The sequence below is a fragment of the Rhipicephalus microplus genome, unplaced genomic scaffold, assembly GCF_043290135.1.
Source record: "Rhipicephalus microplus isolate Deutch F79 unplaced genomic scaffold, USDA_Rmic scaffold_18, whole genome shotgun sequence".
NCBI classification, from domain to species: domain Eukaryota; kingdom Metazoa; phylum Arthropoda; class Arachnida; order Ixodida; family Ixodidae; genus Rhipicephalus; species Rhipicephalus microplus.
This window is the reverse complement of record NW_027464591.1, coordinates 6,329,551-6,356,108: the sequence shown is the minus strand read 5'-3', so window position 1 is coordinate 6,356,108 and position 26,558 is coordinate 6,329,551. Positions and strand designations below refer to the sequence as shown.

General features: G+C 45.8%; 1 protein-coding gene across 3 annotated transcripts; it reads left to right on the top strand.

The window, feature by feature from the left end:
- Position 1: 1 nt before the first annotated feature.
- On the top strand, positions 2 to 26,462 carry LOC142761638 (MOB-like protein phocein). Of its 3 annotated transcripts, none has more exons than XM_037429828.2 (8): positions 2 to 132; positions 437 to 580; positions 948 to 1,010; positions 1,083 to 1,183; positions 1,602 to 1,644; positions 4,294 to 4,460; positions 10,823 to 10,934; positions 24,505 to 26,462. In XM_037429828.2, exons 1-8 carry the CDS (start codon positions 130 to 132, stop codon positions 24,625 to 24,627), a joined length of 756 nt encoding a protein of 251 aa, XP_037285725.2. In that variant the 5' UTR covers positions 2 to 129; the 3' UTR covers positions 24,628 to 26,462. The 3 variants fall into 3 exon arrangements, with proteins under 3 accessions (XP_037285725.2, XP_075739645.1, XP_075739646.1); XM_075883530.1 differs by having other exon boundaries at positions 1,602 to 1,653; XM_075883531.1 differs by lacking the exon at positions 2 to 132 and having other exon boundaries at positions 424 to 580; positions 1,602 to 1,653.
- The last annotated feature ends 96 nt before the right edge of the window (positions 26,463 to 26,558 follow it).

Sequence of the window (26,558 nt, the reverse complement as noted above, 5' to 3'; positions counted from 1 at the left end):
TAGCAACCTACGCTAAACGTGTGACACGTTTCGTCGCGCAGTTCTGGCTTCAGTGGTGCGCGCGAGGCATTTTGTAACCCGTATAAACCACCGCTCGTTCGGATATCTTGTCGGCTGCTAGAGCAACAGATGGTACGTATATAGCTTTCTCAGCATCCCGCTTGGTGGCGCTAGGGTGTAACAAACAATGATATGAGAATAGCATGGCTAAGCGTGGTTCTAGCAACAAACGTTCCTTAAGAGAATGCGCAGTTTTATCGCAGTTTCACTTGATACTTATAAGTGAATAGAACCTTTATGGCTTAGATAACGTTTATTAAATAATATAAACCACGGTTATTTTTGTATACTGCGGCGATTGGCAATTTAAGTACGAAAAACTACACAGCTGTGAGCGCACTATACTCATATATACGCTATCGACTCTACTCTTCAGGCGGCGCAACGAGCGCAAGCAAAAGACGCAGCGAAGACGAAACAAGCTAACGCACGCACAAACGCTGGTTGGAAACACGGCAACATGAAGATGGCTGACAGTGCGGGTGTTCTTCGGCGGAATCGACCGGGAACAAAAGCCGAGGTGACAGTTTTTGTCTCTGTAACCCCGCTTCGGCCCGTTACCGGCACGTAGAGTGTTCAATCGGTCCATTATTGGTTGTTTATTCGTTGCCTCGCGTTTACGTCAGCGGGGCCCGATCGAAGGCCTAGCATGATCAATGTTCTACCTCCGATACCCTTCTCGACAGACGTTCCGACCAAACTGATAGCCTGACGCATCTTTCTGTTTCATGGGCAGCTCCGTAATCGCCGTCTCGCCGAAAGTTGAAGCTAGTTGGAGCGTTCCAATCGCTACTGGGCTGTCGAGCTAACTGTTGGTTCTGCAAACTTTGATTGCGTTTCCCGTGACCTAGACTTCACTTTCTGCTTGTTCATTTCTCGTTGACCAGAATTTTTCAAGCTGGCCCGATGAGCCGTTTGACGAAATGGACAGCACGCTCGCCGTTCAGCAGGTATGTAACGTGCTGGTCATGTTGTGACGGTTTCGAGTGGCCGTGCGGTGACATGTTCTTCCGGTGAAACAGTTCATCCAGCAGGCGATCCGCAAAGACCCGACGAATGTCGATGAAATATTGACGCCTCCCGATGGCCAGGACGAGGGAGTGTGGAAGTACGAACATCTAAGGTGCGTACTCGCGTATCGTGGTTGGATGTGGCGGGGCCTCGAGGGAGTTAGCGAATTGGGGTGCTTTGCTTTCGCAATCGCTTTGAGATGTCACCAGTGCGAATGCACGTAAAGCCTTGGTACGCACGCTACTCAAAAATAGCGTCCGCACCTAAGGCCTTGTTTGCCAGTTGTAAAACTGTCATTTCATTACTTCAGGAGTATTACCTGAAAGAATGAAATTACTGTCTTGATTATATAGGTTACACACTGTGTGGCCGTAATTGGTAGCTCCGTCATGCACTGAACTGTGTATTTGACATTCTTTGACTGGCGTACAGCAGCAAGAAGCGACTGCTAATCGAATTTATCGTCATGTGTACATTCCAGAACAACCGTCACCCATGTGTAAGCCTGTTGTGTGATGTTATCTTTACAGGCAGTTCTGCATGGAGCTAAATGGTCTTGCAGTCAGGCTGCAGGTATGTGAGGTTTGTAGTTGCTTTTAAATGGCTTATCTAATTGCATGCATACCACTACTAACACCTTGTGGCTTCTATCAGTACTGTCTTTGCATGACTTGACATTTCAACTGCAATGAACATGTCCACAACAAAATCGCCGATGAATGCCTCGCGATTACTTTGACGGGGCTTGCAGTTATTGAAAGTGCAGTGACAGTAGTGCAGGTGATGCACTACGTTCTGTGGACTTGTTGACAATTCAAGCTTGGTCCTGGTTTGTCAATCATGTATCAGAACCAGTTGTTTGGTTTGGTGTTTCCACAATAAAATATTAGGTATCTTTGTTTGCATCATTTGTTATATAGTGTGGCAGATTAGTTCATGTTCTTCTGATGAAAAATGTCTACTGCGGAAGCTTGTTTAATTTTTTGATAAACAAGACCTGTAATGTCATACATACTGTAAAACATTGTAGAACAAAAAAATGCTCAACAGACCTGCAGGTCGCGGGACCTAATCCTGGCTGTGGTTGGTGCATTTTCGACAGAGGTGAAAATGCTGTAGGCCCATGTTCTCTGATATTGGTGCACCCTAAAGAACCCCAGGTGGTCAAAATTTCCGGAGCCCTCCACTACGGCGTCTCTCATAATCATATGGTGGTTTTGGGACATTAAATGCCACAAATCAATCAATCTTACTCGTGAGCATACAGTTCTTAAAAGCTTTTGGAGTAATAGTGCAGCTTACTGTACCATTGTCTGTCTTGCATTACATTAACGAATTGCTATTCAATGTGCCTGTATATGTTTTTTTTTGCTTTACGAGGCAAGATTAGTTATCTTCCACTCATTGAAAATTCATTAAGTGGAAGGCATGAAACATGCTGTTCTGATTTAAGGTGAACAGACGACATGGTCATATGCAGTACTTCTACACGCAGCCGTGGTCTTCATTGGCCACTGCTGGCAAAACCACTGCATCAGATGTGGCTTTGCACTGCTTTGTTATGGCTATGACTTTGCAAATACTGTTCATTAGGCTGCAACCTCAATTACAGGCAATTTCTCGTCATTTGGTATTGCAGGCTGCAGCATCTGATTTAGTGCCCCAGTGATTCGAATTCAAATAAGTGTAAATTGTACTTTGTACCACCTGGTTTTTGACCTGCTCTAATGTCCATGCTTCCGTGTCATGTAGTCACCGTCAAAACGTAATTTGCTGATCAGCAAGTAAATCATGGCTAGTAGAATTTCTGTGCAGTGTTTGTTAGCTTGTTCTATGGTTTTATAAATTATTTGTTAGCTTGCTCTATAGTTTTATAAGTTATTTGTAAATTTCAGTGAAAATTGAGTGCTATTTGTGAGATAGTTTCAGTCTATCGGTGTCCTACCGTTTCGGGGCCTCTGTTATGACCAAGCCTATTGCGCGAGATTTGGAAGTTCATGAAATGACCACTGAGCAAGTTGCCAAAAAAGTTAGAGTGATCTCAAAACAGTCTGTGGCTTGTTGATTTTATCTGCTGTACCATGTTCGCTGCTGCTTTGTGTGCGAATCTAGGGGTACATGCGCATCTAAAAAAAAAGTGTGCTCTAGTGACAAAATAAAGCAAAAAAAAAAGCTGCTTGCTTATTTTCCTTTCCTTCTCATTTTGTGTCTGCATGGCTTTTTTGAATAATTAACATTTGCAGGTTTTCCAGGCGTGGTTGCACATTTTAATAAGCTACATTGTTCTATCATTTTATTCCTAACAGCAGTGGGCAGTTTAGGCATTATAGTAATTTCTGTAGCTTCAGGCAGCTTTGCTTGCCACTGTAGCACTGTTGCCCTCCACCACTTCATTTTAGTGGCTAAAGGATCCCATGACTGAGCCGGAGAGTGCAGCTTCACTTCTTGTCCACTGTGGCTTAATTTAAAGGAGTTGGAAGCGCTAAACCAGCCATGGGCCTAGATCCAAGGGGTGGTTAATTTTTGAAAATACTGTTGTTTTAGCAACCTATAAGAAAGCATGGCACAACATTGAACGCAGCATTGTGGTGGAAAAGTAAAACATAGAAGATAAATAAGAGGCCATCTTTTCTCGTCTTATGTGTACCTACACCACAGAGCTGCAGATTTGTGTATCCTGTTCTCATTAAAAAGACTATTTAGTGCATCGTGACAGTGGGAATTGAACTCTGTACTTGCTTTGTTGGATGTGCACACTCTGAAATACTTGACTACCCCTGCCACACCTCAGTGAAATGTATTTGCAGTGATATCGTGCCAGTGGTGTGCCTCACCCCTGTATTGTGGCTTCGGCACTTGAAATCGCAGAGTTTGATTCCTTAATTGGGGAGACCAGTGGCCGTGTATTTTAGTTTCTAAATACCAGTCACTGGTTCACAGCTGCATTGCTAAGGGGTGACATGCAAGTCTCTCTTCTGTGCATGAATTCAGGTGCTTGTTCTAAGAACACTTCAGGCGTTTATAGTGATTCACGAGAGTACCCCACTACGGTATGCTTCGTAACTGAGTTTTCATTTTGATACTTATACCCAAGAATTACGATTTTTTTTTTTTGTGGAAAACTATTTGTCTAGCAATGGAAACTTCTGTGTACATTGTGTTTGGATGCACGTCACTGTTGGCCTTGATAAACTTCTCACTGGCCGTGCTCCTTACTTGCAGGCTGAATGCAACGCAGATAGCTGCACCCAAATGACGGCCACGGAACAGTGGATCTTTCTTTGCGCTGCCCACAAGACGCCCAAGGAGTGTCCAGCCATTGACTACACGCGACACACCCTTGATGGAGCTGCATGTCTCCTGAACAGCAACAAGTACTTTCCAAGCCGGTACGAGACCAGTTGAAGTAATGTGTGGTAACTCTTACGAGACGGGAATGTTTACTGAATACTTTCAAGCCAAGACATCATTCTTCAAGGGCATTGGTGTCCTTAGTTTTGTAATCATAGGTGCTTTATCAAAAGAGGAAGTGAAGGTCAATATTCTACTTCTAAATTTCGTGCTCAAACCTTGGATGCTGGTATGTCTGTGTGGGATTGTGGACTTCAAATGATCTTTTCATATTTTGTCCTGTCTTGATAGAAGTTTCCAAAAGTACCAGTATTAAATGTTTGGCTGTCTTGGAGTATAGTTCCTATCGATGAAAGGTGACGCATGCTCAAGAAGGCACCCCGGAAAAATTTGTCATTAATGTGAAATGATGCGGGACATATTTCATGGAAACCGTGGTGTGTGTACGTGTGTTTCAAGTAAGAGAAAAAAAAAAGAAAACTGGCACGAATAAAAATCAGGCTAATGATAACAATTTAAATCAGTCACTTGATACCTTCAATATGTCACTTGATACCTTAAAAATTTAAATCAATTTTTTAAATTTTTATGGTATAAATTAAAATCATTTTTGTAATTTTTTATAGTATAAATTAAAACCAATATAATTTTTTAGTAAAATTAAAATCAATTTCATAAATATTTATTGTATAAATTGCAGCTTGAAACTGCAGTACAAACTGCAGCTTAAAAATTTATGATGGTCAAGTTGGAAAACTTGACCATCATTGATTATTCAAGCTGCAAAGTTCAAGCACCCTTCATTAGAGTTTTTCTTTGCAAGGGGGTTGTTTGCTGTTATATAAAAAAAAAAGATTGAGGTTGTCAGTTTTTGGAAACTAACTTGCAATCTGGACATTCCACATGCAGTAAAATTTCGATACAATGAATCTCGAGGGACTGCTAAAAAGTCACAGTTTCGCCACATGGGCGAAGCAATGAATGAGATAGCAACATCTTGGAGTGTAACGCTGAGAACGGCAAGCATATCGAAATGTGCAGCGCGCTGCTCACGCACAAATGTTGCGCGAAAACAACATACACAGGACGAGAGCTAACTAGCTACGTTTACAGCTTGACACTTGACGCGCTGTTTAAATAAAAACGATGCGCGAAACTTGATCGCAGGTACTGATATGAGTGCGAACTAACAAGTGTTTCAGTTGTTACTTCGCTGTGTTTGAAAAGTGCACTCTTTTCGCAAATGGGGCCTGTCCAGCGAGCGGATGGATCTTTGTGCGCACGGCAACTAAACGCAATCGTTCGGATGAAATCCGAAGGCGCCCAATTCTCTCCCACCACAGCATAAGTGCACGGATGAGGCCCCTTTCCTCCATGGAACAAAGCACGCGTGGGAGATGAGCACTCATCAGCGCATCGTGACGAGCTAGGGGCAGAGTTTTACGCTGAGCCTGTTCTTCGCTCCATCTCGCTGGTAATGCTGAAAACACGCTAGTTCCCCCAAAATAAAGATGGCAGCGCTAAGTGGTAGATATAATAAATAGTTTGCCGTTTCAGCGTTGAAGTGCTCCTTCGTGGCTCAGTGGCTAACGCCGCGCGCTCAAGAACGAAAGCTTGGGCCTTCGTTTCCGCGCGCTGTCTTTTTCTGGTTCATTTTTTTCTTGCGTCTTCATATATATAGTTACCTATACATATACGTTGAATGATGGCGGCACCGACGCCGGTGGCAAATCCAGCCGAGAGTGTCCATGTACTTTGTAGACCACTTATAGCGTGAACGTGTAGAGTACGGTCTTTTTCTACTCTCGTCTACCCTCCCATAGAACCCCATGTATACACATACCGCTTACTGTGCTGTCCGTCAAGACGAGAGACCGATTATGATGCGGTTGCTAGAAATTGGGACAAATGCGGTAGTGAGTGCGCTGCTGAAAGGCGACGCGCTAGGTGCGCTGCTGGGGAGCGAATGACGCGTCCGTTACAGAGGAGGAGGAGACACGGAGTGAACGAACGAAGGGCGGAGGGAAGAAATAAGACTGCAGGACACTGCGCGGGCTCGTCAAGTAAGGGAGGAGGACGGTTGCCTCGGTCACCGATAAGCTTTTGCACCGGCGCCGATGCGACTACAGCATACTACGTAGCTAGCGTGGCTTCGTCCGCACACCGCTCAGCGTGGCACGTGCGATTCTGTCCTTATAAACTGCATGCGCTTAACAATTTCTTGGCCCCGCCACAGTGGTCTAGTGGCTAAGGTACTCGGCTGCTGACCCGCAGGCCGCGGGATCGAATTCCGGCTGTGGCGGCCCTATTTCCAATGGAGGCTGAAATGTTGTAGGCCGGTGTGCTCAGATTTCAGTGCACGTTAAAGAACCCCAGGTGGCCGAAATATCTGGAGCCCTCCACTATGGCTTCTCTCATAATCATATGGTGGTTTTGGGACGTTAAACCCCACAAATCAATCAAATAACAATTTCTTGACAGGAAAGGCGTCATCATTATCGAGCTTGCAACAAATATCGCATTTGCTTCCTTGTCCGTAAATTGGAAACCTTTTACGCTTTTATAACGTGAGCTTTTACTTTTGCTGCCAGTGCGCTGTCTTATGTAAGCTTGGCGATTTGTCGTCTTTGCTGATCTCCCGGCCGCGAACGCGAACTTTGTATCATGCACGCTGTTCTTGGTTCACTGCTAGTGCGATCTTTTTGACGCCAAATCTTCATGTTTCAGACAAACTTTCCGTGACAATATACCAAACGGCAAGCTAAGCCTAATCGACGTTGGTTGTGCTTCAATCGATAGCGGTCGCATAAATATAAGTTGCAACTTGGTACAGAATCAACGAAACTTTTTGCGGTGTCCACACTAGACAGGAAGGGATGCTTATCGTTCATAAAAATGAGAGCGGCACCTGTAGCAGTCAAATAGTGGTTCGTGATTCGATTGCGATGTCTTAAATTGGGTACGCCCGTGAAATTGAATAGTTGGCATCTTTCAATGCGTCAAATTCTGGACGTGATTCGAAATAGTTTCTGCATAATGCACATAATCGAGGCGTTCTGGTATTCGGCGAATTTCTGCGATGGTGGTTTCAGTTATTAGACATCCCCCCCCCCCCCCCCTTTCGCATTCAATTCATTGGCAACACGTGTCTTTGGACGTTATATTTTTTTAACATTCAGAAATTGAAATCACGCATCGCATATTCCAATTTTTGAACACACCAAGCTGCATGCTGAACACGTTTTGCGCAAGTGCGACTCTTAGAAAAGGTTGTTTTGGTTATAGTGTGGTACCGCTTATAGTGCAGATAATCGCGACTCCCGTGACTTACATTATAAGCAGTCTATATATTACTGTATATGCTATCGTAATAAAAGAATTTGTGCAAAATCATACGTAAATGCAACCATGTGAGTTTCCTACCTGTGCTAGGTACACATCCGCAGTCGTGTAATGCTTTAAAGGAGCACTGACATCAAATTTACTCATGCCAAGATTTTTGCGTCAGCGAGTAGCTATAGACCCTGTAGCAGCGATTCGCGACCTAAAACAACTGAGGGATGAATAACTATCACTTTTATTGATTTATATCACTGGTATCTAGCACTGTTCAAAACTGACAGCGATCTCTTCATTTTTAGCGCTTGGAGCACCAGCAGTGGCGCTACGTCGCGGTCACTTCCAGATCACGTTACAGCTGACCACTTCACAGAAAAGAGTGACGTCAGGCTCAGCTACTCCGCAAACATTTCGTATGCTAGGCGGACACATTCAGATTTGCCTTGTCACCTGCATTGCTGTCGTCGCTGTACAAAGTGTCGACTCGGGTTCAGTACGATAGTCTGGAGCTTGGAATTCGCGATGTCGCGAATTATTTTTGCTTCGATCGTCCTTTTGCAGAGTAGTGATTCTGAAATGGACGCCGTTGCAAGCAGCACTGCACAGGTGCTTGAGGATGCACGCTTCAGTTATGTTCGCTCGTGTGTCTCAGTTAGCTATATTGGTGTGTTTTGGCGTGCAAAGAATTGAGGTATACGCAGAAGGGTCAATGCACTATAGCTATCGTGTATGAGCATCAGCGGAGCAATAGAATAAGTTTCCTGCTTGCCAGGTTCTTTTCTGCGCCTCCAGATGGCTCCACCTATCTAGCCTCTCGCAGTTGACATGGTATTACCACTTTTGCGTGGACGCAAAGTCTACAGGTGAACTAAAATTCAGCGATACCTGCGTGTTACTTGTTAACGATGATATCTGACTATACGCTGTCCCACTTTTGATAGCTTGTGGTCGTGTTGATGTGTAACACATACGTGATAAGAAAAGACACCCTCATTGCGCTCTTTCCGTGCTTCAAACTATACGACTCCAACTCACCTGCAACCCACATTGATTCACCGACATGCTGACCGACAAGCACCTGTTTAATCATGCTCTTTCGCCGTTCTCTTAAAGGTGGTTTTTAGCTTGATAATTTCACGAAATCATTAAAACCGGTGCAACAAAGATCAGATGCAACGAGCAAGTGCGTTTCTGCGCTTCGGCACCAGGATAAGAACACTCGGATCGTACACGATATTGCTAATAGGGCATCGTCACTCAGGATGGTATTTGTGGAATGTATCACACCGAACACGTAGCACTAGTGTCGATGTCGCAGGGCAGTCTATTTTTCATTTTTTCTCCTTAGCTTTTCTGCGCTGTTTGACATCGAATTAAAGTAACTTCCACGCGACGGATGCCGTTCAAGTTTGTCCAAGAAGACCAATGCATACCAAGCGATTGAATGATGGGCACATCTCGATCTTAAAATTTGATGTCAGTGCTCCTTCAGTGAAGAACAAAAACAGTGTCAGTGATGTCAGCGAAGAACAAAAACAAGTAGGAAACACTGCGAAACAAGCTGACGTTTATTTGTGGAAGTGTGCAATACTTGCCTGAAGGGTGCAGCTCGACTGGAGCAAGACGAACTTACAATGACAAACTTCCAAATGCGTGTCCTTCCAACGCACTTTGAGGCAGAAATGTTAGATACTGATTTTTCAAATTGGTTTGCATGCACTGTTTCAGTGTCATTTTTGCTGTCATTGTCGTCATCGCCGTTTCCTTATTCCAACCAATGGCGGCTTAGCCGACAGTATTATCATTCGTCGGCCAAGCCGACATGCATACTTCGTCGTCACACTGTGTGTAGCGTTGAAACGTTAGTGAGGAATGCATGGTTGATGATTGGTGACTTCATCCCATAGGTCACTTGCCTCACATTTTCCACTGTCGCTGCATTCCTTTGTGCTGCTTTCGGAGATCATAGTGACCGTACAACCACAAATCCAAAGGGGAGAAAACGACTGTGTAACGAGTGTGCAGGCAGAGCTGGCCAACGGAACAAAGGCAACCCAGCAAAGCCTGATGCAAAAAACAAGTGCATGAAATGGTGATGGCGATGAGGCTGTCGCACATTTAAGTAGGGTATAGAGAAATACATGGATGTTTTGATGATGGTGATCGTGTCATGTGTGCAGCAGGGCATTGATTTCACAGCCAAGTAACTTTTTAAGATTGCTATTCATTATTTTGAAGTGGTGCAGAGATATAAGGGCAGTAAACCTCCATGTGTTATTGTGAAAAATTTGGCTTTTTGACATTCATAGTAAAATAATTTTGCACTAATCCAATGGAAGTTTGGAGGGGAATTTTCGAAAAAAATTTTTAATCTGAAAAAAATAATGTTCATCGGAGGTTTGCTATAATAAGATTTTCCAGTATGTCCTGTGTATCTTGTTTAATTTTCGGCAGAGGGGGGCTGAAACACCTTTTCAACATCATAAGAAAATGTTACGTTACTAATAGACAATGCTGATGTGAACCGGAAGGACAAATGGTTACTTCAATGGGGTAATGCATCTGTGATGCTCTTTGGCTTGTCCCTCAATCGCTCTTGTGAAGTTCGAAGGTCTCTGCTTTTTATTTTTTTCTGCCCTGTCTGGTTGTCCTGCGAATTACATCTCAGAGTTCTTACTCCTGTTGTATTTTATTGTAAGAATGGTGCATGCAATGTTTATCTTTCTTGGCACAAACATATCACTTAACAGTTTAGCTATAAACTGAGGGAGGGGTGGAGGGCTATGTTAAATATGTTTCGCTCCATTCTGTGAAAGCTTCCACGGTTTCTCAAAGCCAGAAAGTTAGAGAAACGGTGCTGTATTTTTTTTTTTTTTCATGAAAGGGATCGCTCTAAATATAGTGTGTCACTAGGTTTCAAGGAAAAGGTGTTTTAAAGTGCTTTTGAATTGTTTGACTGTGTGTTTGGGCTTAGATGTGCATGTTCCATTGAAAGACGCAAACTTGTGAGAGACTGCTGCCCACAATTTGTCATGGGGTATTGTTACTTTGTTTTTTGCAGAGTTAGCATCAAGGAATCCTCGGTAGCGAAGCTAGGTTCTGTGTGCCGAAGAGTGTACCGGATATTTTCTCATGCGTACTACCATCATAGAACCACTTTCGATGAATTTGAGGTAGGCATACATCTTTTCTTTTTCTGGTTTTTCTCTCCATGAGATGCAGGCAACGGGCTTCATTTAACATGCAAGTTACCGAAATTAGGAATTTAGAAATGAGTAATGGTGCAAATAGTCTGGTGATTAGGGATATAGTAATGTGTAATGGTGCAAATAGTCTGGTTTTGAAGATAATTGTTAATGCAAAATAGCTTGATGGCAGTGCAGGGACAATCTGTCAGTGTTCTGAAAGCATGCCCTTCATCTCAGTGTGCTGGCTTGCATAAGTGAAGTTCTAAGAAGTCATTAGCACTGTATAAATGCACTTGCGTGCGAACAGTGCACTCTCAGAGCCATTCTGTTCTGCCTGACGAGGTATAGGAGGAGGAAAGAACTTTATTCAGAGTCCGGCGAGTAGATGGGGTGGGTGATTGGCCCCGCCTAGGTTACGGCCAGGAGTCCTTGAATCCTGGCGGCTTCCTCGGCCCGCTGGACGGCCCACATTTGGTCTTCGAGGACGGAACTGAGCATTGCGGCTTCCCAGCGCGCGCGAAGGCTGTCAGCAAAGGCCGCATACTTGTTATGAGTACTAATCCCTCTACATTTCCATAACATATGCTCCAGAGTGGCTCTGGAGTCGCAACGCTTGCACCTGTCCGTTTTGTATAAATCGGGATATATAATGTGCGATAGTGCAGGATTTGGATATGTCCTAGTTTGTAACTGCCGCCATTCGACAGACTGTCTTTTTGTTAATTTTGGGTGAGGGGGCGGGAATATGCCCCTCTGTAATCTATAATGTTTTGTAATTTCATTGTATCTGGTCATTCTGTCTTCCCACTTCGTCTGCCACGCCGTAATCACCGGAGGAGGCTGGGGCGGCACTTGAGAGGGCAGCTCGGTCGGTGAGCCCTCGAGCTGCGTCATGTACAGCCCCGTTGTTGCTGTCCCCCGCGATGGCATGAGCAGGTGTCCATATAATATATGTATTTCTGGGGCTTGTTCGGCATCCTCCTTTGAGAATACGTAGTGCCGCCGGGGAGATGCGGCCGTTGGCAAAGTTTCTCACTGCCGTTTGAGAGTCACTGACTATCACGGTTGCGTTTGTCTGAGCTACAGCGAGCGCTATGGCTACCTCTTCCGCTGTCTCGGTACTTGTGGTCCGTATGGTTGGGCATGTCGTACAGCGTTTGTTGCTATCGATTACGGCTGCGGTAAACCTTCGTTTGCGCTTGTATCGAGCAGCGTCTACGAAAACTGCGTCCTTGTCATTACCGAACTTTTTTTGTATTTGTTTTGCTCTTGTCTCTCGTCTGGCTTTATTGTGTTCGGGGTGCATGTTTTTTTGGCAAGGGTGGTATCATCATTGTTTCCCTGGTCTCTTTTGGAATGTCCACCTTATCGCCGTGTTGTGTGTGATACGTTATGCCTAGTCGCTCTAGAATATGTCTTCCTGCTCGTGTCTTAGAGAGACGTTCATATTGCGCCGAATGCTGCGCCTCAATAAGCTCATCTATTGTATTGTGCAGGCCCAGCTGTAACAGTTTGTCGGTGCTTGTGCTAATCGGTAGCCCTATAGCTAGTTTGAATATTTTTCGAATGAGGCAGTCTAGCTTGATCTTTTCTGCGACTTGCCATTTTAAGTATGGCGCTACGTATACTATTCTGCTTATCACGAATGCCTGTATCAACCTTATCGTGTTTTCCTCCCTCATGCCACTGTGCTTAGTTGCTATCCTTTTTATGAGTCTCATTATTTGGGCTACAGTTGCATCCAGTCTCCAGAGGATTTCTCCATTGTTGCCCTTGGCTTCGATGAGCAGACCCAGTACCCTGATCCTGTCGACTATGGGTATGGTTCTTCCATCGGCTGTTCTCAACTGTATTTCTTCTCTATGAGCGAGATCTTGCAGATAGTTGCCTGGTTTGCGACCTCTACGAATAGGTCTGTACAGCAACAGCTCTGATTTTTCCGGAGAGCAGGCTAGCCCAGTACCTTCCAGATACCGCTCGACCGTTTCGACTGCTGTTTGAAGCGTTTCTTCTATTTCGCCATCACTACCACTTCTCACCCATAGGGTGATGTCGTATGATTCAGTCGTATGATAGTATGTATGATAGTGTCGTATGATAGTATGATTCAGTTCTTCGATTGCTTGGAGTTTGGTTGGCAGTCCAATTAGAGCCAGATTGAATAACATAGGTGATAATACCGAGCCTTGCAGCGTACCTGCACTGCCCATCTCAATTTCCTCCGAAACTAGGTCCCCTATCATGATCTTTGCCTTCCTTCCCGTCAGGAAATTACGCACGTAATTGTACGTCCGTTGTCCCAGATCTAGATCGTTTACCCTTTTTAGCATCGTTGCATTGGTTACATTATCAAAGGCCTTCTTGAGGTCTAACCCTAGAATGGCCTTTGTCGCTGTTCCCGGATTATCTATAATCTGATGTTTTAACTGTAGCATTGCATCTTGCATTGAGAGGTTCCTCCTGAACCCTATCATTGTGGGTGGAAGCGCATCCCGGTCCTCGAGATAGGTAGTTATCCTCTCCAGAATCACGTGCTCCATGAGTTTCCCCACGCAAGATGTGAGAGATATGGGTCTCAAGTCCGCAATCTGCACTCGCTTGCCTGGCTTGGGTATTAACACGATTTTTGCCGTCTTCTATTGTTGCGGAATCTGTCCTGCCTTCCATGATTTGTTAATGAATTCAGTTACCTTGGTTATGGGCTCGTCATCCAAATTGCGTAGCGTTTTGTTAGTTATGCCATCTGGTCCAGGTGCTGCTCTAGTATTGAGTTTTTGCAAGACGGCCCTCACTTCTGCCTCCCCGATCTCGTTGCCTAAATCATCATTTGCCAGCCCTGTGTAATCAGGGTGTGTAACGGGAAGCGCTTGAGAGATTTTTCTTGATTTCATTCAGGAAATCCTGCTCTGTACCTTGATATCTTTGTATTAACCGATTAATATTGTGCCTTTCTGCCAACTTGTTTCCGTCCGGGTTTAACAAATGTCTAAGGATGGTCCACATTTTCGCCATTCCTATCTGGTTGTCCATGTCATTGCACTTTTCCTCCCACTGTTGTCTGCACAGCTGCTGGGCGTATTGCTCTATATCCCTGTTCGATTTGGCTATCCTTCTACGAAGTGTCCGGTTGTGCCTTTGGTTTTTCCACCTCCGTTGTAAACCTTCCTTAGCTTCCCACATGTGGAGAAGCTTATTGTCTACATACTCTAGCTGCGCCTCCAGTGGCACCGTTTGTGTAGCGGCCTCCACATCTCGTTTTAACTTTTCGGTCCATTCCTCAATACTCTGTATCATTTCGTCGGGCTCCTCTCTGATGTTCCGGAACTTGTCCCAATCGACAAGTTTAAGTTGTCTGCCTTTTGCCTTCCGTGGCCCTGCCCTCACCGTTATTTCAAGTATAAAATGATCGCTTCCCAAGTCATGTTGTGTAATGGTCCATTGCGTGTCCAGTATATTTTTGGTGAACGTCAAATCTGGCGTGGTGTTCACGCAAACGCTTGTACCTGTTCTTGTAGGAATGGATGGATCGGTCATGAGCGTCAGGCCCTCCTCCTGTGCGTCCAACCACAAGTTCCTGCCTTTCTGGGTTTTGATCCTGTATCCCCATGCACTGTGTGGGACGTTGAAATCTCTTCCAATCACTAGCACCCGGTTGCCCGTTATAGCGAGGGTTTTTCGAAACAGCGTGCGGAATTAGTGCTTTCTGCATTTAGGACTGCTGTAAATATTCAATACAAAAAGACTGTCCTCTGTTTTTCGCGTGGGTATGAGTTCGAGGAGAATGTGATTTATTGCCTTAATTTCTTTGTCATGTTGCACCACTGCGTGATTTCGCTTAACCAACGTTGCTAATACCTTTGTCTCCCCATCAGCACTGCCGAATGACTTATATCCCGACAATTTGGCCAGCCCGTGCGTTTCTTGCACCATTATAACATACGGAGTGCTGGCGTCTTTAAGATTTGGTTGCAAAATGTATCATTTTCGATTATATCCTTGACAATTCCATTGCCAAATCGTGTAGCTATTTTGTCTGTCCATGGCGGCGTTACAGGCTCTATAATCCCTTGGTGGGCACCAAGGTCCTTGCGTACGGTTTGAAAGACATCTTAATCGGGCCCCCACCACTTGACTGCGATCCCCATATTGCTAGCTTGGCGTCGAAATCAGCCACCATTTGCTGCACTTTCTGCAATATCGTCTTGCCTAGCTCCTCGATTTTGGCCTCTATGTTTGCCTCAAATCTAACTTCTTGTTGTTCGAGCTTAGTTTGCAATTTTCTTTCAATTTGTTCCATTTTGGCTTCCATGGTGTTTGCAAATTCCTCCCGTCTTTCTTGTGGCGTCACCACTGCTTTTGGTTTCTTTACCACGCTTTTAATCGGAGCGTTCTCTGGTTTACGTTTAACAGAGGTGAGGGCTGCTACCTCTTCGTCCATTGCTGCGCCTTTTTCCTCCATTATAACTTGTGAGGTTTCCTCGTTGCATGTAACCCCTCCGTTTTTCAGAAAATCATTTTCTTCCCTGAGTTTTCTAATCTCATTCATAAATGCAACATTGTTCTGCCTGATCTGGGCCAATTCGTTCTCTAGCGCCTTAATCCTACATTGAAGAGCAGCCTCCGCGCGCGCCCCGGAAGCTACATCAGCCCAGCTCACCTGGAAGGGTCCCGCGGTGCCACGGCGCCGCTCGGTCCTTTTGGGCTTTGGGATCCTCCTCCCTCCTGTGATCGGGGAGACCCGGTATTGCCGGTCTTGGGTCTAGACCTCGATCTGGACCTCGATCTGGATCTCGACATAGACGTGGTGGTAGTAAATGTAGAATGGTTTTTGTTTTGTGCTTGAAGCTTGGTGAAGGCTTCTGGTCCGGATGCGTCCTGCGTCCGATGTTCCGATCGTTGACCTGAGTCGTCCCATCTTTGCCTGTGAAGTGCTTTCGCTTCTGTCTCGTAGTAAAGTGCTTCTTCTTCCTCCCGTCGGGCTCGTTCCCAGCAGCGTCGTTTCACCAGGTACGGTACCTTAAATCTCTCCTTGCAATGGCGATCTGCCGTCGGGTGATCTTTGCCACACAACTAGCACTTCACTTCGCACTCGTGCTCCTGCACTGGGTTCTCAGTGCCACACCCTCTGCGTATTGCGCTATTCGGGCTCGGGCAGACGTCAGCTCTGTGACCAAGGCGTCCACACTGGTAGCAAACGTCTAGCACACGTCTATTTTCTTGCAGTATAGTGAGCACTTGACCAGTGCTGTTCCGTAGCTCACATAACTTGGAACGCGATGCCCATCAAAGAGGACGATGACGTTCTTGGTGTTTCCCACCCTCTTGGCCATGAGGACTGTCGTATTTCTCAAGGTTACCAGCATTTCCACCATCTCTCTTGGCGATACGTCCTGCGTTACTTCTCGGATCACCCCTTTAGATGTATCTTCCGGAGCTGACTCGTACGCATTGGCTTCGAATTCCTTGTCCCCAATCTTCAGTTGAGCGATGGTTCTGTATTTTTCGGCGCGCTCCTCTGATGGTGTGCTGACCACTAGAATGTTCTGTTTATAGTTGGCACATACCGTGTCTTCTTCCGATTCATTCCTGGGTATTTTAGCGGTGTTGGCGACGCAGCATTCTAGACGATTGATCCCGTAGTCAATGACCTTGAAGCCGTCACGTGGGCGCACAATTATCTTGAAATCTTCCTTCGGCAGACGGGGCATCCTGCTCGCAGCCACAATTTGTCTTGCTCTCTGTCCCTTCCTCCATTTATTACTGACCACGTTCTCGCTTGAGAAGTGCGTTTCTTGGTCCTTGGCTTCATGCGCTGTGGTTTCTTTGTTGGCTCATCCTCTTCTGTTCACAAGGCGCCAACCTGCTTCGTTCTCATACTCTTGTTGCGTGATATCTTCGCCATCCACGCTCATCGTAGCCATCCTGCGGCATTAACCCGAGAAGACGCCGCCTTGAAGGGGCTCAAGACGCCAGCATCCATGGGCTAGGCCAAGTGCATTATGCACAGCAGCAGGAGGCAACGGCGTCGTGCGTTCGTCGGCGTTACAGAAATGTGGTTGATGTGCCAAAAATTAACCGTCCACATACTTGAGAGTGGTATCGCGGGGTTCCGTGGAACTTCCACTTTCTTCACTGTAAGAAGGCGTTCGTCAATTCTTCGATTTCACACTGAGAATATCTGAAAATCTGCAGAGCCGACGCGACATGCGTGTCTGCACTCCCTGACGAGGTATAGTCTACGTTCATTATACAGGGCCCGTGTACAACGGACCTTGGGATACAACGAACCATTATCTAGCCTAAATTTGATCAGTGCGTTAAATTAATGGAGTGAAGTTCACTTTTTATGAACCGCAACACAACAGGCTATCAGCTACAGTAGGTGAAATTAGCAGTATTTTTTTTTAACTGGGCACATAAAGTGTACTTCTGCCATGTTGACGTGGGCTGACAAGAGACTTGACCACATTGCTCTCTGCGCACCAAAGCCATGGCAATTTTAAATTGTGGCTGGCATCATTGGTACCTTCCCTCAAAGCCAAGCTTCCAGCCATGTCCGTTTGAGAGCACGTTAGCATAGTGTCTCAATGCTTTTTACTGGTCACGAAACTTCCCCGTCGCTCTATGGGGAGCTTTGAGTGCCACCAACTTTGACCGCGGCGCGGCGCCACCAGTGTTAAGAGAGCATTCATAGTACTCTTCGAGGCCACTGCGGACTCTCTCAGCGAGGCAACGGTTGGGCGAGCTGTATAGGTGTTATGTGCGTCCTGCTTTATCGCGTGTGCATGCTGCTTTGTGTGCGTCGTATCATTTTCAAACGTAACAAATAATTATCGGCTGCATGACGAAGAATGCAGAAGACATCCTGAGCGCCACACAGTCGCTCGGGCTACCAAGATGCTCATCGAAGCCAGCGAAGCGACGGCGTTCTGTGTTGGCTTTGTTGGTGTCGTTTTATTGCATGTGTGCAGTGCTGTGTGTGTCTGTGACTGCTTTTGTCCGCAACGGACAGTTAGCAGCAGCTTCACGTACGGTGCCCAAGACATGTTGTGTGCCACACTGTCGCTCCAGCAACAAAGGAACCGTTGAAAAGGTGTCTCTGTTCGTGTTTCCCAGTAACGCTGAAAGCCGTAAGCAGTAGAAGCGGGCGATACCGCGTGAAGAAACCGGCACATTCTCGTTCAGTTCACCAAACGTACGAGTATGTGAAAGACATTTCTGTAACCTGCACATTATTCGCGCAGACGAATGCGTTATAGAAGGCACCATTGTTAGTTTGTCACGCGGAAGAGCGAAGCTGAGGGCCAGCACAGTTCCGCGAATATTTGAAGGTCTCCGGGCTTACCCGTCAAAAAAGAGGACACCTCGGCAGTTGCCACACAGGCTGCCGGTAAAACGGCCTCGGGAGTCTTCACAAGATTCCAGTGGGGAAAATAGTGCGCAGAGGGTCCGCATGTACAACCCAGACGATACGTACGTGCACCTGTGTAATGGCAATGTTGGTTGCGGTTCTTGCGCTGACGTCGGCTGCAGCCTTGAGAAAAATAAAAAGCTATACGAAGGCATGACCAAGTAGTGTTTGCTGAATCAGCGTGCGGGACGTGGCTGCACGCCGATATCGCTGCAATAGAAAGGAATAGAACACTGCGGCTACCGAACAGACATTTATGGTCGCTACGCGCAGGTGCGAGTACGCTGCCTGTACGCAGTTGGTGACCAGTTCATAAAACACCACGAAAATATGTCCGTGAAGCCACCAGAGTGAGGCTCCGCCAAGGAAGCCTCTTCACGCACCAACAACACGCCATTTGAGCGTCTGCCCCCTTGTTTACAGTGGCGCCCCTGGCGGAAGGCTCTGTCCTTACTCTGTCCTTATAACAAACTTGGCCCGAAGTTTCGTGACCAGTAAAAAGTATTGAGGGACTATGACATTAGTCACGCTCAGTCATGCCGATGGTTCAAGCATTGCAGCTGAGTGAGATGTGGTGTGAAGTGAATGCATCATCACTCTCATCACTAATTGCATCACCAGTGTTAGGCAATCGCGACCAATGTTTCGAAAGTAGGACGTTCTGGTGCTCGTAGCAGGTGAGTTCCACTGTCGAATTAGAAGATAATCTGAGAAGTGTCTCGGTGCTGCTCAGTTCAGAACTCTCAGACCAACTTTGGACCATCCGGCAAGCTTTGGAGGCTGTGTGGAAGCAACAGCTCTCAGCAGCAGCCTTAAGCAGATATGCCTTCCCATCAGTACAAATGAGAAAGAATTTGAAACTGATTAGGAGAAAAGACTGAAGAAACTTGCTATAAATGCTTTATTATCGGGCTAAGCTTTGCTGTTGTGCAGGGGCCAATAGCATCCCTGTACCTACTGTAACAGCACTCGCTCATTAATTTGAGCTTGCACTGCAGTTTTGTTAACAACTGCTGCTGGTGATTGAAGTCTTTTGTAACCACGCTGTCGAGTACACATAGCATGTATCAGCAGTAGCCTGCCCAATACTGCTGAGTGTACCGTATTTACTCCCCCAACTTGGTTTCTAAACAGTGAAAAAAAAAAATTGTTTTTAATGTATCTGTTCATATTATTCCAGTGTGATAGCCAGTGCTGTTGACGATCGAACCAACGTTAAATCAAGCCAATATATCACAAAATAGCGATGTAGTGAAAGTATAGTTTTGCAACCATGCTAAACAGTTGCGAGCAGTGCGAGCGCAGACGATGTTAGTCAAAATTTAAATGTGGCATCTTTTGAGGCACAGCATCATTTCTCCAATGCAGAAGAAAGCTCTTTGCTAATAGCACCACGCAAGTGCAGTGGCACGAAAAAAAACCACTCCAACCACGGCCACCGTGTCGACGGCTCAACATGCTCTTGCACATTTGTGCACCGCTATCGGACGCTGTGTTTTTGTTGTCGGTTTTGTCGCGAATTGAGTTGGACACCTGCTGCGTAGGGCACGTTCGGTCTGTATGCTACCTACACTGCTGGTTTTAAACTTAAGTTGTGCTACAGAAATGGAACCGAGCGGCTGGATGAAACATTCGTGTCTCGCATTCGTTATGGGAGGAAATAACAGCAACAAAAAAAGATTCGTCGCACATTTTGCGGGTGGAAACAATAGGTTTAGAGGTTCCATAGTTCTACAACTGAATTAAAGACCAGTAGCGATTGGAAAACTTTTGCTGCTCTCTATATATATGTATGCGCTACAATTGCAGCTCTGAACATCGGCAGTCGTGCTCTTTGAAACAGCACACCTACAGTGGAACCCCAATTATACAACTTTTACGGGACCACGCAAAACCGTCATATAATCGAAAAACCAAGAATATAGACTGTGACACTCAGCCTTGCCTGAAAAACGAGTACAGACTGCCTGAATAAGCCCACGGCACGACCTTCTGCCTCTGCAATGAGGGTAGATTAAATTATTGTTGCCAGTGGTAGCTAATGGCAGCAATAATTACTTGGAGGAGGGCCGAGCGAATTCTTATTTACAGCGTTAAAAACAATCAAATTCAACGCGCATCTTTCTGCCGATTAATGGAGTGCGAAAATTGTCTGTGCGTGAAAACGAAACCGAAACCGTGTTGCCGTGAGCCTCCCAGCAGAAAAGTCGGACACAGTGCCATCGCTATTGCATAATGGCGACGGACAAAGAGTTTATGTACGATGCGTTCATGCGCAACTGAGCTGTGCGCGTTTAATTTGTTGCCCCGTGAAGTGCAACTAGTGGTGTCCCACTGTTGTTATGAACACTGACGTCGAGTGAAAGTAATTTTGCACGGCAAAAGCAGCCACGTCGTGCCTTTATGCGTGCGCAAACCAGTGTCTGCGAGTGTGACAGAGGCAGGACATAGCCGTATATCGACCAGGAAAAAAAATGCAGGTTGTCGCGAAACGGAGGGACGTATAATCGAAGTTCCACTGTACTCAACAAACACGCCCTCTAGACAAGCATGCTTGCGAGTCGAACTCCCTTGACTTTTTTTCTCCCACTCCCATTGGAGTCAGTTTTTTTGAAAAAGAGTGGGGCTGACGACATGAGTATTGTAAAAGCCGTAATATACCGTATATACTCGCATAATGATCACACTTTCTTTTCAAAAAAATTGAATCTAACTTCGGGATGCAATCATTACGCGGGTAAATTTTCCGTGAAAAAATATTCCGAGCACTGAAAACGCAAAAAAGTCGCTGATCAGGGTTCTTACGATAACTATCATGAACATAACCAAAAATAAAAGTAAATTAAGGCTTAACTTTGTAATAAAATGCACGCATTATGCAGGAGCTACATGCATGGCACACTGCCCTTTTATTTTTACCTCTCTGACCCCCTAACGTTCACTCAGACTCCGAAGCGTCACTGGCGTCAGTGTCGTCGCCGCACGATTCCCTGTAGGAACCGGCAGTGTCTTCACTGTCCCTCAGACGGTCATCTTCCGTTCCGCCGAGCGCGTTGGAAATGCCAGTCTTTTTGAAGCTCTTGACTACCACCTCGTTGGAAATGGTACTCCACGCTTCGAGAATCCTTGAGCGGAGGACTTCCACGGACGGTCTCCTGATTTTGCCACTTGGCGTAAAATCGTGGTCGCTCGCCGCCATCCACTCTACATACAGCCTTCGGACGTGTCACTCCTTCGGACGTTGTCCTTGAATGGTTTGTTCAGTGACACGTCCAGAGGCTGTAGCAGCGAAGTTAGACCCCCAGGGATCACTGCGATTTTCGTGCGCCGCTCCTTCAGCTCGGTACAGACAATGTCAGCGAGATGGCCTCGAAAGCTGTCCAGCACAAGAAGTGAAGGAAGCAGAAGTGCTCCTGCTCTTCGCCCCCAAACTGTCTTGATCCAATCGACCATGAGGTCTGCCGTCATCCACCCTTTCACTTGAGCGCGGATGTGTATGCCACGCGGAAAGTTTCCCTTCGGAATTGTTTTCCGTTTCAGAATAACATATGGCAGCAGCTTCCGCCCGTCTGCCGTCACTACGAGCATCACGGTGCATTGCTGCTTCTCCACACCACACGTTTTTACGAGCACGCTTCGAGCACCTTTCTCGTTCACAGTAGTGCTTCGAGGCATGTCGAACGTCAACGGCGTTTGGTCGGCGTTGCCTATCTGTGACAGCAGGAAGCCGTTCTTTTGATGTATCCTCTTGACGAACTTGTGGAAATCGATCACCTTGTCTTCGTATGCGAATGGAAGTCGCTGGCACAACGACGTCCGCCGCCTCAGCGACATTCCATTCCGCCGCATGAAGCGTGTCGTCCGACCGGAACTGGCGTGGAAGTCCTTTGTGGCCAGCCTCCGGGAAACTCTGCGCGCCTACGTCCGTATTATGTCTGATGACACTGCACAACCGTCCTTGCGCATGTCCTTCATGTATTTGAGGACTGTCTTTTCAATGTCAGGGAACTTGCCAGATTTGGGTCCGCAGAAAGGCCATCGCGTGCTGTTAGTAGCCTTGAGCTTGTCGCGCTGTTTTTTCCAATATCGGATCCGGATTTCGTCGACGACGAAATGTCTGCTGGCAGCGCGGTTGCCGTGCTCTAGAGCGCAGTCAAGCGCCTTCAGCTTGAATGCGGCAGTAAAGCTCGCATACTGCTCCATGGCGAAACAGCGCTTCAACAGACGATCACAAAGCACACACACACAAAAAGATGTGGTCTCAGGAAAAAAAACATTGCTGCGGGATGAGCACAGGTCGACCAACAGGTGACCGCCGTGGTAACTGTGCGGTATGTCAAAACAAACATGGCGGCTGACGGAGCGGAGCGACCGCATTTTTTTTCTTCTTTTCGTCAGTTATGGAGGTTGTGAGTACGTCAGGCGCGTCAAAACAGTTTCTTCCATCTTATTAGGAATGCTTTCATTTAATTCAGTAAATTTACGTCATTAGCATACTGGCGCCTGCTTTCAGATCACAGAAACAATGATAGGCGCGTTCAGCTGCCACAGACATAAAAACACATGGCAGGCATTCAATGAAAACTGTGGCATTTGCCCTTACTGCAATCCTAAATGGCACGTTTCCGCCAACGGTGGGCAAAAATTAGGAATATGTTTGGTGCGTGCAATTGGCGAGTTTCATTCGACAGGTAATAAAGGTGATGATCAGTGGCTAGACTTGGCACATGACATATCGATGCGGCAAGTTCAGGAGGAAGAATAAATGAGGAAGGACAGGGAGGTTGGCCAGTTCTCAGACCGGCAAGTTCAGGGTGCGATCATTACGCGGGGGGGAAAAAATCGTATTTAGACGACAAAACTCAGGGGTGCGGTCATTACGCGAGTGCGATCATTATGCGAGTAAATACGGTAGGCATAATTAAAAAATAAAAAGAAAATGTAATAAAATGTCGACCTTCGTCTAATATACCGCTCATTGGCAGAAAGGAATGTGGAAGTCTTGCAACAATGGGAAGCTGAAGTCAAAAGCCCTTATTGCCATCGTGAGTATCGTTGAATAAGGCTAGGCAAGGCCTACGGTGTTCTAGCAACGCCATTTTGGCTCGGTCATCTATTGTCAGTATGCTGTTTTCTTTCTTGAATAGCTTTCAGAAATTAGTGGTAGTTGACAGAAGTTTACGGTAGGCTTTGAGATAAAAAGTTATCCGAGTATGCCGAAGTTCTTGCAGACCTGGCAGTGCAATGGGAATTCAGTGCACTGGAAAAAAGATTTGATACTGGAGGAGCCAAAAGCAGGGCATTACATCCTGCAGCAACGAAAAAAAACATCGTTTCGTGGATGGACTGCAGTGCACCCTGAACTGGAAGCGCTACTCGCCGAATTCATCTGGCAGCTGTGTGCAAGGTTGCTACCCATAACAGCGGTGTGCATCCGTGTGAAAGTTCTCGAAATAGTGCGGGACTCTAGGCTCACGAGGGTGCAATTCAAGGGATCACATCGTGGTTGCGCCGATTTATGAATCGAAAGAGCTGAATCAAACGCCTTCTCGTAATCTATGAAAGCTATGTATAGTGGATGGCTATATGCTGAGCATTTCTCTATTACCTGATTGATAGTATCAATGTGGTCGATTGTTGAGTAGCTTGTTCGAAATCCTGCTTGTTCCTTTGGTTGAGTATCAATGTGGTCGATTGTTGAGTAGCTTGTTCGAAATCCTGCTTGTTCCTTTGGTTGATTGAATTTTAATGTCTTAATTCTGTTAGCAATTACCTTTGTAAATAGCTTGTATACTTGGGTAACTAGCTGGATTCCTAGAGAAAGCAAGCAGGTTAGGGGGAGACAGAAAGTTAGGTGGGCACATGAGATTAAGAAGTTTGCGGGTGTAAATTGGCAGCAGCAAGCACAGGACTGAGTTGACTGGCGGAACATGGCAGAGGCCTTTGTCCTGCAGTGGATGCAGTCAGGCTGATGATGATGATATCTCACTAAAGGCACCACTCACCGTTGCATTTCTTGTGCGCACCTATAATGCCCCTGGGCACAGTTATTAAGAGTGATTGTGAATGTATCGTTTTAAACAATCTTTCTCGCGTACTCCTACACTACCATTTTGATTTCTCTCATGTGTGCTCTTTCTGCAGAAGCAGACATGCCTGTGCCGCCGTTTCACCACGTTCGTGACCAAGTACAGCCTGATGTCCAAGGACAATCTCATCGTTCCCATCCTTGACGAAGAACTCACCGCTGGAGAGAGTGAAGCCTGAGAAGTCTTGCCAAAAAGATGGAGCCGAATCCGCACTGCAATGTCGCCACTCGGCAGATGTCCTCTTCTGTTGACGGGGCCGCTGGTCGCCCATAGTCTGTCGCTGTGCATTTCTCCCAGTAGCATTGTTTCAGCGTTTCACTTCTGCGTGTTCCATCCACTCTGCCCACACTGGCATGAACTATTGTCGACCGTGGTCATGGTGGTGTCGTGTACATGCGCTCTAGAAAATGTTGCTTTAAATTCGCACATCAATGCGCAACACCGTGGTGTGTTACCTCTGTTATTATGTATTGAATGCCTTGCCGCACTTTGGCGCTGTGCCAGTTCCAGATGTATTGGTTGGCGGGTAACGTCCATTGAGCAGCAGCGCTTATCGTCACTCCGAGCTATCGTAGGCATGCTATGCTCTTCGTGCATCCTTAGAAGTAAAGACTGCTGGTGTGAATTGCAATGTATTTAGCGTAGCGGCTATCTGGGAGCCTGCACAAGGACACGAGAGGAATCTGGGAGAGTTGTGCTGTGTCTGTGCAAATACACTTTCCCCTTATTACTCTTCCCCCAACTTTTTATAGTTGTCTCTTGAATGTCGGAATGTCTGCGTGATGAAACGGCGAGCACTTTCTTTTTCGTTTGCCTGAATATATGGGTATTTAGTTGTTTTATTTATTGCTTCTGTACGTTTGCCTGCAAAGAGGTCCGATAGCACAAAAGGGCCATTAATGTGCAGAGCAATGCAAGATTGTTCTTAAAGAGGCAGAGGTTGTTTCATACTGTTGTATACCTTGAGAAAGCCACCTCTAGGATTCATTATAACCAAGTCATACAAGTCGCATATAAACATGATCTTCCATTCATAGCAGGAAGGTTTTATATCTTTGCACAATCATTAGAAGAGTTGCGGTATTGATAGTGAGCTCGTGGTACATGGCACTGTAAAAAGAAGGCAGTTTTTCTTTGCAGACACAAACTACTAGTGTTATCCCAAGTGAGCAGCTGTGGTATTACATACACATCTGTGTTTTAAAAAAAATAATTTCGCTTATATACTTGCATCTTTTGCACAACACTGGTTGTCATATGTTGGATGAGGCGATTAGGTTAGGAGATGGTACCCAAAAGCTGCAGTTTTCTGCGTATGTTTATTTCTCATTCAATTTACCCTTGCCTAGTCCTTAAAATGTTGCACTAGTTAGCTTCATTTTTTCCCCTGTTGCGACTTCCAAATGCTATAGCTAATTTCATTGCTTACTGACTATTATGGGAATGGTTGATACTTGCCACTGACATTTGTAGCACGATAAAAATTGTACTTTGGGTGTAGTCTTTTATCTGGACAACATTTTACTGGGCTTTTGTGGCATACTTGCATGTACATACACGATGAACAGCAGCTACGGCTGTGCATCTAAACTGGAGATAAGAGATGACTGCAACAGAATCGCACTTTGTCTCAATTGCTTTGAAAATTCTGAATACTCGCCTTTTTGTTATAACCTGTCATGCGAGTAGCAGAAGCCTCTTCAGGTAGTCCACCCTAACAGACTGAACCATGCTTCGGGCCGTTCTTTTAATTGGTTGGAACAAAGAAAACTTAAGACATTTGAAGCAGTGCCGTCATGTACCTGGTGAACGCGGCAAACTACACTGTTTGCAACTTCACGCGGGAAAGATTTTCAGTTGTGGGTTTATTCATGCATACTGCAGCCTTGCTGTTCATTTCGTCATTTGTGAAATAGGTTGTTCAGAGTTCCCAAGGACAATTTGGAATGAGAAGTGCACGTTTCATTGCCAGCTGGGTACCAGATCAATAAAAAGAATGTAAACAATGGAGAAGTGATTTTTTGCTTCGGTGGATTGCATAAGTGCTCAGAAGTAAACGCATGTGCCGTCTGCAAAAATACAAGCAGTGAAGCAGCATGATTTGTCATA